This window comes from Cryptomeria japonica, chromosome 2, assembly GCF_030272615.1.
Source record: "Cryptomeria japonica chromosome 2, Sugi_1.0, whole genome shotgun sequence".
Lineage (NCBI taxonomy): Eukaryota > Viridiplantae > Streptophyta > Pinopsida > Cupressales > Cupressaceae > Cryptomeria > Cryptomeria japonica.
The window spans coordinates 65,390,606-65,404,797 of NC_081406.1; the positions used below are offsets into that span (position 1 = coordinate 65,390,606).

At 35.4% G+C, this 14,192-nt stretch overlaps 1 protein-coding gene across 1 annotated transcript; it reads left to right on the top strand.

The window, feature by feature from the left end:
* Window positions 1-3,722: 3,722 nt before the first annotated feature.
* LOC131060527 (phosphoethanolamine N-methyltransferase 3) lies at window positions 3,723-13,703 on the top strand. The gene is made up of 12 exons (XM_057993773.2): window positions 3,723-4,107; window positions 4,608-4,720; window positions 7,632-7,769; window positions 7,969-8,106; window positions 10,456-10,599; window positions 10,706-10,816; window positions 10,911-11,052; window positions 11,187-11,467; window positions 11,641-11,802; window positions 12,887-12,940; window positions 13,074-13,148; window positions 13,317-13,703. The coding sequence occupies exons 1-12, from the start codon at window positions 4,095-4,097 to the stop codon at window positions 13,419-13,421; spliced, it is 1,476 nt and encodes a 491-aa protein (XP_057849756.2). The 5' UTR covers window positions 3,723-4,094; the 3' UTR covers window positions 13,422-13,703.
* Window positions 13,704-14,192: the final 489 nt, after the last annotated feature.

A 14,192-nucleotide genomic window follows, 5' to 3' on the forward strand; every position in this document is an offset into this window, starting at 1 on the left:
AAAGGATCATTAATTGACCTATCCATTGGTATGATATGTAGCAACCATAACTTGTAAAATAAATAAATCTTTGGCACCACTTGTTGTACGAATCACTTGGGTGTATTTTGTGTTGTACCATATGTTTCAAAATAACACATGCACTAAGTGTGTTTTTTGGACGATCATAGTTTTGTTGATGCCTTTTGATTTTTTATCTTTATAAGATTCTTTGTATTGTCGATGTTCCTCCCTTTTAGGGAGAGTAAGCCACTAAATTGTGAACTGACTCAAAAGTTAGTGAATATATTTGGTAATCTATTTCATTGCGCTTACCAAGACCTATAAGCTTCATTGACTAGTTTGAATTTGATGGGTATTAATCACTTCTCAAAATGCTATGATGCATTGAAAACTTAACAAAAAAAAATTATTAGTTATTTTATTTGACCTCAAATGATTTTCCAATAAATTGTGCAAGTGACAATGATAATGTAAGCCAACTTGTAGGTGGTAGATGATGCTTGTTATGTTCTTGAGGTCTAGGATGCAGATGACCAAATCAACCCATTCTATAAGATTCACACGAACTTTAGGAGGTGGCATACAATGTAAGTATGAAGCTAATGAAAGCCAATTTTTTAGGGAATATATTTCTAGGCAATTGTATTAACTTGTTTAGTTGTCAAATGATAACAATTAAACGAGTAGTTAATTATTTTTATTAATCTTCATACATATTCTTTTTTTTTTGCTAAGTCTTCATGCATATTCTTATGATTATACATTACACACTTAACCATACACCTCTAGTCTTATTTGTACATGTTACTTTTAATAATATTAATCTTAATAAAAGACTAAATATCATTATGTTAATAACCAGCCTATATAAAGAAGTTTATCACAATTAACTACATATTCCAGACATACCCTTATATTAAAATGTTCATACAAACAACATAGGTCAATCTTATCTTCCACAAACAACAAATATTGAGAAATTACTAACCATGGAATTTCTTATGAGTGTTCTCACAACCCCTTTAACATTAGGACTAGTACTAAAGGATGCATTGTGTAACAACTAGCCCCATGTCACCATGTGATTGTTTACGTTCTGCTTAAAAATAATAAGCAGTTAGAGTATCCCCGTGCAATTTTTAAATATGGATAAGGATATTTTGGAATCTTTTTAGATAGTTTTGTGGAGTAGCCAATGCTTAAAAATTGAAGATAGGCTGTGGGAAAAAGTGGGGGTTAGAATATTATAAAAAAATGCCACATGGCTACACAAATTTCTTTGCCTCCATTTTTATATTTGGTTCCAATTTTTCCTTCCAAGATTTATCTGCATGAATTATTATTAATGCTATTCAAATAATTATGCTGAGAGTTATGCCCACAGGCATCTACAATGACATCAAAATATCTGTAAGTTAAAATCCGTTTTTGAAGCAATTTGACATACTAATGATAGGTAAATGCATGAAATATGCCATGTTTTAGCTTTTGTGGAGGTGTTATTTTATTACTCCAAATAAAATAGAACCCTCACCACTTGTCTCCAACTAGACTCAAAGCTTTTTGCATGTAGGACTTTAATGGATTTGTATTCTTGGTGTTTAGTATTTTAGAAGAACATTTATTTTACATATGATTCTCTTCTATTACTATTATAAGTGATGCAGGAGCATCCTTGGTTCTTGGCAATCTTGCATCAACCAAACATATTTCTTTTTAGTTTGTTCCTTGTCTTGCAGTTTCAACCTTTCTTTCTGCATTTTCTTGCATTTGCTCACTGGATCTTGCGGAGCTAGATTTTGCTTGTGAACATGATTATCTTCCTTATTTCTGAGCCGCAAGACATTTGGATCATTTTCTGACAAGTTATTGCTTCCGGATTCTAAGATAGTTTTTTGGCTTAGAACCCGGAACCGCTTGGATCTATTTGCTATCGGTGAATCTTACAGATCATTTCCATAGCTTGCAGAGCCCCAGTTAATTGATTCCAATGTTCCTTGGCGTGTGGTCGACCTTCCCTTTGATCCGCACTTCTTCCTTTGGATTTTCTGGAGGAATCTCTTTGGCGGAGGCCGACCTGGTAGTTTTACACGTTTCATCATGTTCTTCATTGTTTGATTCTTCTTGGGCCGACCGGATCCCTCTAGACCATATAAATCAATGTAATTAAGCATCATAAATCAATCGGAGAGAATATAGAAGACATATCCTAAGATTTAGAGGTCTAGAGTTGACAGATTTTGTAATTGAGCATGTATGTAGCAGGTCGTGAGTCGAATCTTGTAGCCCGGATGTTACCAGTTATTTGTAATCAGTTTTCATGATCTAATTCATTCAGTTCTGCATTGCCTCCATCATCTTTGTCTTGCTTTCGTTGTGTTTACTCTTGTTGCACAGTCCAAATAGATCTCATTGAGGTCCCTCCTAACCGTGACTGCACCGATAAGATATCTCTCGACATATTTTACATATATTTTTTAAATATAGATATACTAGTTTAGTATTCATGTTGCAATTTTTTTTATATTGATTACTTATAAATAAGTGGAAAAAAATAATATTCATGGGACCTCCAACTCCACAAATTGTTCCTTAAAATCTTAAGCAGTGATTGCTAGCCAAAATAAGGTAAATAGATGCATGGGGACCTACCCTAAACCAATGCGTAGCTAAAATAAGCTAAGCAACTGCATAGGAACCTACCCTAAGCCATGGTGTAGACACACCGAATTAGATTCTCAAATAAAAAAATAGAAAGAAAGAAAGAATGAATTTTAACGTCCACGAGGTCAAGAATAGCCTATGGGACAACCTCTCCTATCTGAACCAAATTCTGAAGAGCGGATCTCTGCCTATGCAAGTCAATGATGAGTGTGCCCAACTTCTCTATATGTTCCTTGCTAGATAAATTATACCATTTGTTATCAACTAAGATATCGACAAACTTATCCCTGTTGTCTTAAGTTCTTCACACTCCAACATAAATGTTTTTCAGTTTCCACTCTCCCAGTGTTGCAAAACAGGCAAACTCTTTCTTCCCAAGTCTCTTTTGGTCTTTTCCACCACCCGATCTCACATTGAAGTTGGTGAGAGTTGGTTCTAAGCTGAGCAATGAGAATTTTAGGTCTCTAGGATATATTAGCCCCTATATAGACTTTTTGGAGATGATCATAAGTGGGGTTGAACTTGTTGATATAGTACTGTTTCTTTCTACCTAACCCAATATCCCAAATTTTTTTGTAGAACTTATCCATAACGAATACCTTTAACTCCTTGATGTTCATGGGACACGCACTCAAATAGATGTTCTAGTTTTTCAACCATTTAATGTTTTGTTGCATCCATGACTTCTTCCTTTTGCACAACATATCATTGACAACAACCTTAGACCATCTATCTCCTCCTAATACAAAAACCAATGAAACTAGTAAGCTATTTATCCCCTTAGAGAAGCTCCATTTTTCATGTAGAAGATCTCCTTCCCAAGTATGAAGTGTTTAATAATACGAATCAAAATTGATTCGATCATTATTTAACTATTGTTTAACCGAGTTATCAGTTACACGTTACACGTAACCCTAGATTGGATTTTTTTTTTTCAAAATGATAAACCGTAGATTCACGTGGGCGCGACGGTACATTAGAAGTGTGCATTGAGACGACTTTCCGTCAAGTGACGGAGAAGGAAACCTCCTCACCTACGTACCTTAACTTCCTTTAAGAACGCAAACAGAAGGCTACAATTACAGAGACCGTTCGCAACTCAATTTATTTATTTATTTAATTTTCTTGGCAATAACAGATTGCAATGATATTGGATATTTTCTATTCAGATTTCAGATTACCAAGCTTAATAGTGAATAAGCATGCATAAAACTCCTGCAAATTCCATCTCCTACAGAACCCACACCCTATAAATCTACCTGCATTGCTTCGATTCAACCAAGAGCAAATGCAACAAAAAGGAAGAAATTCCAACCGAAGATCAAGAACGTTTTCTCGTGCTCGTCTAGCTATTGAAGGCTACTAGCATCATTTTTCAGTGGTTTCTGGTTTTTAACATTTTTTTTTCATTCCTGGGGATATTCATCATGGCTGCTGAAGGTGAGATGAATCTACATTTTGATTTTGGATTGTTTTGCCTTTTTATTGGCTTTTGTGTATCATTAATTCAACAGATCTGTCATGATTTCAATGCTGAATTGCATCTTGGGAAATTTTACAAGCTGAATCAGGGGCTTAGTTTGGCTATAATGGAAGTTTTTTGTGATTATTTGGGCCAATGCGATATTGTATATTTGTATTTGTGTGGTTGGTAGTTTGGAGCTAGTTTGATATTATGACTATATTGCATATTTGGATTGTTTTTGCTTATCCTCTGTGCCCGGTTTCTTGATTATGGAGGTGGCTTTTGATTATTAGGACGATTCTATATTTTTTATTTGGATTTGTTTTCTGATTGTTTGGTGATTATGGATGTAGGTTGTGATTATTTGGTCAATGCTATGTTTTAAATTTGTATTTCTTTGGCTGATCGTTTGGGCTTAGTTTGGTGATTATGGATGTGTGTAGTGATTATATGGGTTGATTGTATGCTTGAACAGGTGAGAGGGCTGTTCAATTGAGCTACTGGAAGGAGCATTCCTTAGTGCTTAGTGTGGAAGCAATGATGCTTGACAGCCAGGCTTCCAAGCTGGACAAGGAAGAAAGGCCCGAGGTGATTGGTCTTTAACATTTATCATGTTTTGGATTGCTGAGGCACATTGTTGCTTAATAGGATTCGTTTCTGATGTTTTTGGCTTTCTGGCATTCATTGAAAGACTTTTGTTCATTGGATCTTGTGCTGGTACTTTATTGAGCTTTAGGAATGTTAGATCAGGGTCATCATTTAATTGGCTTACAGATATCAATCTCAATGCTTCTGTTTTTCTGTAATATGATGTTATGGTCGTGTGTAAATACATTGAGATTGATGCCTCTACAATTTCAGGTGTGGATCTAAAGCTATGTCAATAATTTTTTCTAGTACAAAAACATCATCGTCTGACATTATATTAATGTATGATGTTCATTCTCTACAACCTGTTGATTACATCACTTGTTCTGTTTGGCAATGAGTTCCCTGATCAAATGTTTCTCTTTTTGCACCCATAGGAAGTGGGTAAATGATAGTTTGGTCAAAGCGATAAAACTGACATCGATGCCTCTATGTGAATTGTAGGCAGGGGTTTAAATAGCTTTAAGCTAGTTTTGCAATTAATTTTCTCGATTGAAGATATTATTGTTTTCTGTTAGTCTTTTGGACTGCCAAGATTCATCTTCAACAATGTGTTGATGGCATGGTTTGCTCAATGTGTTAATGGGTTCGTGCCGTGCATTTGCTCAATGTGTTGATGGGTTCCTGGTGTGCATTTGCTCAATGTGTTGATGGATTCATTGATCTAATGTTTATGCTTTGTCCGAGCTATGACTGTTAGACATTAGTCCTAATGTTTTTCTTTAGGGAGATATAGTTAAATGGCAGTTTAGTTGTTGCCAAAACACTGGGATAAAAGCTATCTGCAAATGTTAGGTGTGTTTGTTCGGGTCTGCTATAGTTTTAGGAATTTCGCTAGCATGCAAAGATTATTGTTTGCGATCAGTTGTTTGAGTTTTGAACCGCTCTGACATCTTGATAATATGATCTTATTACTATAATTGTGAGTACATCTTGATAATGTGATCTTCATCTTCATAATGGTGAGAACACACTTAGCTCTTTTTGCTTAAATTTCTGCGATCTAATGCGGACCGGGGATATTAATCAGTAAGGAAAGAAAGGCTTTCTTCTGCTGTTTTGTGAAAGACACGGACAACTTAGTTTTAGTATTCTTTACTCCTTCAGATCAGGATTACAAAATCTCGTGTATTCATATCTGTTTATTTCATTTTAAGTAGCAGAATAGATGTCACTGTTGAATCATAGCACTACAAATTGCATAGATCAGGATTACAAAATCTAGTGTATGTATATCTTTTTATTTGAATTTAAGTAGAAGAATAGATATCACTCGAGTCTTGGCACTACAAATTGTATGAAATATTTGTCATTTGTCACAGGTAAGTTTGTCAACAAGTACTGCAGTTAAGTTGACTATTGTAGGTTATATATTATACAACTCATGCTTGGGAGGGTTCATAGCTGTGTATATTTATATGTACAAATTGCTAAGAGCAAACTGTGCTACAGTTGAGCTGTAAGTTGATATGAAGAACTGGGTGGTTGATCAGGAAAGGAGCTTGACCTCCCTTTCTGCTTTTCATGGTATTTGTGTCTTTATAAACTTTGTGAATATCCATCATTATATGTAAGGCATAGTTGATTAGGCTGAAGATAATGGTTTTGGATGGAATTTCACGGTATGTCTTTATAAATCTTGTGAATATCCATCATTATAGGTAAGACTTAGCTAATTAGGCTGAAGATAATGGCTTTTGATTGAAACCTATTATACTGGATCTTCCTGATTCAATCCACTACACCTTCACTTGATTTGGTCCTGCATCCAATTCTCAAATGTGGTTTTCAATTTTGTGTATGTATGTTTTTTGATATTATTTGTACATATTTGAAAATATATATGCTACTGAATCCCCAAATCCAAAATCTGGAACACCCATACTCCAGTCAATTCAGAATTGCACATGCTCACATATTAATGCTTTCTGTAACTTGGGTTGCAGCATATTGGGAACTTAGCTTGATATGGTATACTGATTAGATTAAACAGTGGCATCTGATTTGTTGAGTCTGCTGATTAGATCAAGGGTTAATGATCCCAAACTGTAACATTAGAGTATCTTAATATGAAAGGTTCTGGTATTAAAAATTGCTTGTGATGATAATAAATATTGAAGTTTTATGAGGAATGGTTGGAAATGACCTGACTTTCTCATGTGTTTAATTTTCAGTAAGCCAACTTTAGAAGATCACAGATGCCTGATTTTAATGGTTTCCAGAATTGCTTTTTTTCTAGCTAGGGTGTCCTTAGCTTCTCTAAACATCTGCTTTCTTTTTCATGCTTTGAATTTTTTAGATATTCAAGAAAAAGACGGCAGTTAGAGTGGTTGACAGATAATATGTATTGAAATTCTGACCACACATTGAATCTATAAACATTTATCATCCCTTTGTTTGTCAGGTTACTCTTAATTATCAAGGTGGTGTGACATTAATGGCTAGCAAGGCTAGGATCCATTTTTAATGGTCCTAGATTTCTAGAAGTGCTATTTTACTGATTTAACTTGACTACGCACACATTTATCTTCACATTGAGTTGTACCAAGGGGCTGCAAAAATATTCTGAATCTGCAGAAAGATTGCTTATGTGTACAGTGTAACTGACTACAATGATTTTGGGATGGCATTTGATAAGATATATCTCAGAAGCTTGTAATGAAATTTTGAATTTGATCAATTGAAACTTATAATATTTGTATATGTGTTTACTTCAGATACTCTCTCTTTTACTACTTCTTGACTACGATGATTCTGGGATGGTATATAATAAAATATTTCTCAGAAGCTCGTAATGAAAATCTGAATTTTTAACTGTTAAATTTCATATTTGTATTTGTCTCTGCTGCAGATACTCTCTCTTCTACCACCTCTTGAGGGTAAATCAGTAGTTGAGCTGGGAGCTGGCATTGGACGCTACACAGCAGAATTAGCAAAGAGTGCTGGTCATGTTCTAGCCATGGACTTCATTGAGAGTGTAATTAAAAAGGCAAATACTTCGTCCTCCTCATACTCCTTGGTTTAGGGAATTTTAGAGCAAGATAGCTATAATTCGTTTAACCTAGAAGTCCTTATGTTAGTCTGAGTCCAAACGTGAAGACTCGAGGAGATTTATTTGATAAAAATAAATTTGATGATTTTAGATCTGTGTTTGTATTTATCTATTTTCCTTTTTTCTTTGGATGCAGAATGAAGAAACAAATGGGCACTTCAAGAATGTAGAATTTATGTGTGCTGATGTTACATCTCCAGACCTGACAATTGAACCAAGCTCTAAGGATATGGTATTTTCAAATTGGCTGCTAATGTATTTATCGGATGAGGAGGTAGGTTTGTGAAATTCCTCATGAACGTCCTCTTGCTGAAATAGTAGTAGTGTTTCATTTTTTAGTGCAAGGAGGTACAAATTTTTGTAGTGAAGGACCTTTGTTAAACATTTCCCTCCGTTGCTTGATTGAGTGTGGCTTTATTGCTGCATGGAAAACTTAATGTTAGTTTTACTTGTTACTTTCTGAATGAAATATCCATGACAGATTTTGTTGGTTATTTTGTAATTTCTTAGAAACCAATTTTGAAATCATATTTATTTTTCAACCATGCTAGTGGAAATTTGAGGGGATGTGTTAGTTTTTTTTTTAGGTAACTGCTACCATTAGGAGATGTGTTAGTTATTCACATAGACTGATGACCTATTTATTCTTCTAAGTTCTTTTGAATCTGAAGAGTTTGGATTTGTACTTGTAAGAAATAAGACAGGACATTATTGACATGCCCATGCCTCCTTTATCTTGTGCATGTTTGTTCTATAACAAATACCTGATTGTCATGCTAATCTTTTTATTGAGTTGGAATTAGCTAGATTTAGAAACCTGGAAACTCAAGTTGTGTCTTAAGGAGATATGCCAGCTATGTCGTCTGTTCTTCTACGAATCTCAGGGCTGGAGAATCAAGTCACTTAACAACTAAAATTGCCAGTTTATGTTTGATATTATGGTCTCGAGACTCAATATGGCTTGGAATTGGCAGGTCTTTTTTGGGTTCAGCCAAAAAGATTGGCAAATTAAATATGTTAAAACAAATCAAAATCACCTAAGAAACATCCCCTCCTCATCCCTATTCCGTGCTGAATTTTGGTAACATCTCAGGGACTTGAAAAAAATTGTAGGGTACGTTAGGGAATGGCTAGCCGTCCCTAGGATGGCTAGGGGACATCCGGATGTCCTCTATTTGGCCTAAGAACAGCTAGCCATCCACTAACAACTTAAGGACAATTTAGTCATGTTTTAAAATAAACTTAGCAACCTTTCAATGCTTGTTTTGTTTATGACATGTCCTTTAGGAGTTATAAAAAAATATGAAAATGGTGTTTTTCATCAAGGTCTATGTGGTTTTGGTCTTGGTGGCAGGGGCTCCACCCCTCAACCCCATCCTATATAACAAAACACACGCCCAAGGCACTGCCCTCAACCTTGTTGGGGGCATTGCCCCAAAACCCTCATCAAACTATAAGTCTAGCCAAGTAATAGACCAATGATGAACTCATAATCACAAAATCTACACAATAACCTCTACATCTTCACAATCAAGGAGTAGCTTGTTTCATACTTTGGAGAATTTGTTTAGTATACAAGGATTGCCATAGACATAATTGGCATGCAATAGTCATTAGATTGTTGAATACGATAGTTGGCAGGAAATGCCATTTTCATGATGCAAAGATTTATTTGCACAAACAACTCATAGAACAATCCCATCTAAGGTCAAACTAGAACATAATCAGTTATCTTTTTACTTAATCATTCCTCTTTGTTAATGAGTTTGACAACAAAACATGCGGTCTTGAAGGCTTTAGGAAAACTTTAATACTAAATCCCTCACTTGAGTATATAGTATCTTCATTAATTCATGCTCATGTATATATAAAGATCATAATTCCTATTCAATTACCCATGCTCACAAAGGTTCTATAATGTCTATGAAGAATGCTATATCGATGTTATCATATGAATATTTGAAATTTCCTTATTTCATTAATACCTGTCCCCTGCCATCCCAAAAAATGGCCAAAAAGTATCCTTGTACCTGAAACACGTCTTGCTGTCCCCTACCATCCTCGCCCCAGAAATTTGGGGTAGCATAGGTAAAAATGAGTTGTCCAGGGTACAAACCCTAGTTTTTCTCGTTTAGAGACTTCAATTTAGGAACTCAAATGGTTAAATGAGGGAAGGGCAATTTACCACCTCCAAAGTTTTGTTTTAGGCCCTTTTTTATGGTGTGGCTAGTATCATGGGTCTAGTCAACTGGACTTGCTAGCTTGGCAAATTTTATCTGTAAAAAATCAATGAAAATCATCTAAAATTTAACAAAATCACATAGAAATTTAGATCTGTATTTTCAAGTCTTTGATTATTCAGTAGCTTGTTTCATGGGTCTAATCATCTAGACTTGCTTTGTCTTACTCATCTTCTGACTAGGCAAGTTCTACCAAGACTTGAGTGTTTAATAATAAATATGCAGTTGTGAAGGATCAATAAAGTCAGCAGACATTTTAATATGTACATTGCCCTCCCTTGGTTTATAGAGAACAGTTTTTAACATTTTCCTTTAATGCCATAGATCTCTTATAGTTATGAGTTAAAACTTAAATCTTCTTTTGTTGCGGTTGCAATCTAAAGGTGAAAGAACTGGCAAAGAAGATGGTACAGTGGGTGAAAATGGGCGGGTATATCTTTTTTAGAGAATCCTGCTTTCATCAGTCTGGAGATCACAAGCGCAAAGAAAATCCAACACATTATCGAGAACCAAGCTTCTACCTTAGGGTATTATTTTTCTCAATTCTTGTGTTAACCTGTTTTTACATGTTAAGAACATTTACTTTGCATGATTTATGTATATGATGGCTCTCTGACAAGACCATGGAAACAGACTTTCAAAGAGTGCCTCGCAAAGGATGAGTCGGGAACCCTTTCAGAGTTGTCCCTTGTGCGCTGCAAATGTGTTGGAGCTTATGTTCGGAACAAGAAGAATCAAAACCAGGTGATTGACTGACTGCATGCCATTTATTAGTCTTACTTAAAGTGCTGCCTATTAATCAGAAAAGTGAGTGGAATCTTGTGCACCTCTCTTGCAGATTTGTTGGCTTTGGCAGAAAGTTTGCTCAAAAGATGACAAGGGTTTCCAGCAATTCTTGGATAATGTCCAATATACTCGTAATGGCATTTTACGGTATGAGCGTATATTTGGGGAAGGCTTTGTTAGCACTGGAGGAATAGGTACAAATCTTTTCTGTAATATTTGTAGTTTCCTTTCAAATGTGATGTTTAACAATCTGCTGTGAGTGTAATTGTTCAACTCTTTTGGATCTCAAAGACAATCACATGAAGGCTCGTCTGTGGTTCCTCTGCAGAAACTACAAAGGAATTTGTTGACAAATTGGAGCTGAAGGCTGGCCAAAGAGTCCTTGATGTTGGTTGTGGAATTGGAGGAGGCGACTTTTACATGGCTGAGAAATTTGATGTAGAGATTGTTGCTGTTGACCTTTCGATAAATATGATTTCGATTGCTCTAGAGAGGGCTATCGGTCATCAATATGCTGTTGAATTTGAGGTTGCAGACTGCACAAAGAAAGAATATCCAGAGTGTACATTTGATGTTATTTACAGCCGGGACACTATACTTCATATCCAGGTATTTCATCCTCCCATATCTGCATTGAAAATTTAATATCCTGCAGATCCATTTGTAGGAGAAAAGTTTTCTGTTTCCTTTCGATTGGTTGAGCAAAATTCTTGATAAATTTCCCGAATCAAATTTATCTTTGCTTGAAGGGGTACGTAAAACATGTTGAATGTATCTTTCAGGATAAGCCTGCTTTATTTAGGAAGTTCTACAAATGGCTGAAGCCAGGAGGCAGGTTGCTCATTAGTGATTACTGCAAAGCACGTGGAACAGCTTCTACAGAATTTCAGGAGTATATTAAACAACGTGGCTATGATCTGCATGATGTAGAAGCATATGGCCAGGTATGACACTGAAGCTTTGTTTTATCTGCAATTCGCGTGCATAATGTTGGATCAGAAATCTGTTAGTCTAAAATGACATTCTAGTTAGGGGCAGAATGGTACCAAAGCATAGGTAGAGTACTATGGTACGGTTCTACAGTGGGGACAACATGATATTTATCTATAGAGAAATAGAGCACTGTGATATTGGGAACAGATCAATGCCAAAATGATAATGTGGAGTAACGAGATATAGTCCAATAATAGTCATCTGTCATGATCATTTTAATTGACCCTAAATAAGTTGATGCCCAAGACTCAGTTATTATTCTATTCCATGTCCCACCTTGTTCAAGGTAACCACATATTCTTACGCTTATAGATAACTATTTTTGATGATGCTATCTTAAAAACAAAACATAATGCCATCCATTGAATGACAAATTTAATTGCATCTGATAGCACTGGAAATGTTTCCTAGCAGATATATTTTAAGACATCTATATATACCACACATTGAAAAGTAATGCTCAAATGTCATTGTTCATCTGTCGCACACAACCAACCAAGCGTTTCTTACTCATGAAGATTGCATGAGCATGTTTAATTATATTGCAAATTTGTAAAGGGTCCTTAGTGCAAGTATTGGGTTAAGTAAAAAGGGTAACTGGTAAGTAATATGTGACATATATTTTGAAGACAAAAGTCAAGGCCAATAAGGCATTCACTCCATTGTAGCCAATTCATATATAAGGTTTTTGTCATGCTGCTTTGACAACCTTTGGAGATCCATGATGAGAGTTGAATCAGGGCAACCTTTGTAATCTCTCATTCAGAGGAAGATAATGTCGGTTCAACCTAGTTGTTTAGGTTATAGCTTATTGTTTCTTGGCCTGCTCCTTACAGAATGTAGTCTGCTAGTTTCTGTTAGATGCGTTCCCCATGAACTTGGATTTTAATTTTTATTATTTGTTTATTACATTTTAATTGCTATAATTTTTTGTTCTTCCATATGTGGCACGGATTCCTTTTTTACAAGATTGTCTAGATATATGAACAATTGATTTTGCCGTTATATTCTTACTTTTTCCTATTTATCAACCAGATAATAAAAGATTCTGGATTCTGTGATGTTGTGGCTGAGGATCGCACAAATCAGGTATGTTGGACAACTTGATGACCTTATTATGAGATTCAATTCTATATTAGTCTAGTTTATCAATTTGGCATAATTTTAACAAAGGTTTGCTTAAGAAATAAATCAGATATTTAATGGCTCATTGGATCTGCAGTTCATTGAAGTGCTACAGAAAGAGCTCTATTCGGTTGAGAAAGACAAAGATGCCTTTGTCCATGATTTCTCAGAGGTAGGGTCGCCTGTCTTGCTTGGTAATTCAGATGAGAAGCATTTTACTTTGCCCTGGTGACAGGCAGCATTGCAAAAAATATTGAACCTTTAAGTATTGCTAATAGTCATGTAGATTTGAAGGATTCAAGACAAGGTTGCATCTTATGCTTTGACAAATGCTTTGCAGGAAGACTATACCTCTATTGTTGATGGATGGAAAGCAAAATTGGCAAGGACCTCGTGTGGAGAACAGAAATGGGGGCTTTTCTTTGCTAAAAAGCATTTGATCTAAAAATAAGCTGTTCATGGGATTAAATTGGAGTCATCTTACAGAAATATTAGCACGAGAAGTGCATTTGCTAGTTACTTTATACGTCTAAGCAAACTCACAGACTTAAGCTATGAATATAAGAACTTGGTATTATTTTCTTTCTAGATACAAAGGTGGATAAGAAACTTATTTTTGTTACTTTACAGAGAAAAAATGCACCATTTTTCTGAGAGTGAATGTATGGTTTTATTGTTGTGTGACTGCAAGCCTAATATATAATTGACAGTATGCAGTTGTTTGAAACCCTTTTTGTGTGGCAAAGTTGTTTTCCTTCCTCAAATGTTTTCATTGCAATGGATATTATATTTGATGCTTAAACAGAGTAAACAGGGGATATGCAGGTATGGGGCTTTCATTTACAGAACCAGATTACAGGAATGGGGCAAAGAGTGTCTTCGAAACATGTTTTCCCTAAGTACATGTTAGGGGACTATGAAAGCTTGTGTGATATTATGATGGTTTATTGTTGGCTAGTTGAGAAAAAGGCCTTTTTAAACTTTTAAGAGAAGTTTGTTTAGGCAAATTCATTTTCATTACAATGGCAACAGTCTCTTTTTGTTTTGTTATCTTGCTATATTGTTAGCATTCTGTTGTTTTATTTGCATTATTATGTGCATCTGAATTTTAGGTATGACACAAGTTCGTTCTGAAGGCAAAACCTTGGTGTCATGACAATAGTGTGCCCCACAATGCATTCCATGTCTTGGTTTCTTTTCGCAAACCCAACTTTGT

Excerpts from the sequence above, each read along its gene's own strand:
- LOC131060527 (XM_057993773.2), top strand. Across the intron at positions 7,770-7,968 it reads TTGAGAGTGTAATTAAAAAG|AATGAAGAAACAAATGGGCA; the intron begins GCAAATACTTCG and ends CTTTGGATGCAG. Across the intron at positions 8,107-10,455 it reads TGTATTTATCGGATGAGGAG|GTGAAAGAACTGGCAAAGAA; the intron begins GTAGGTTTGTGA and ends TGCAATCTAAAG.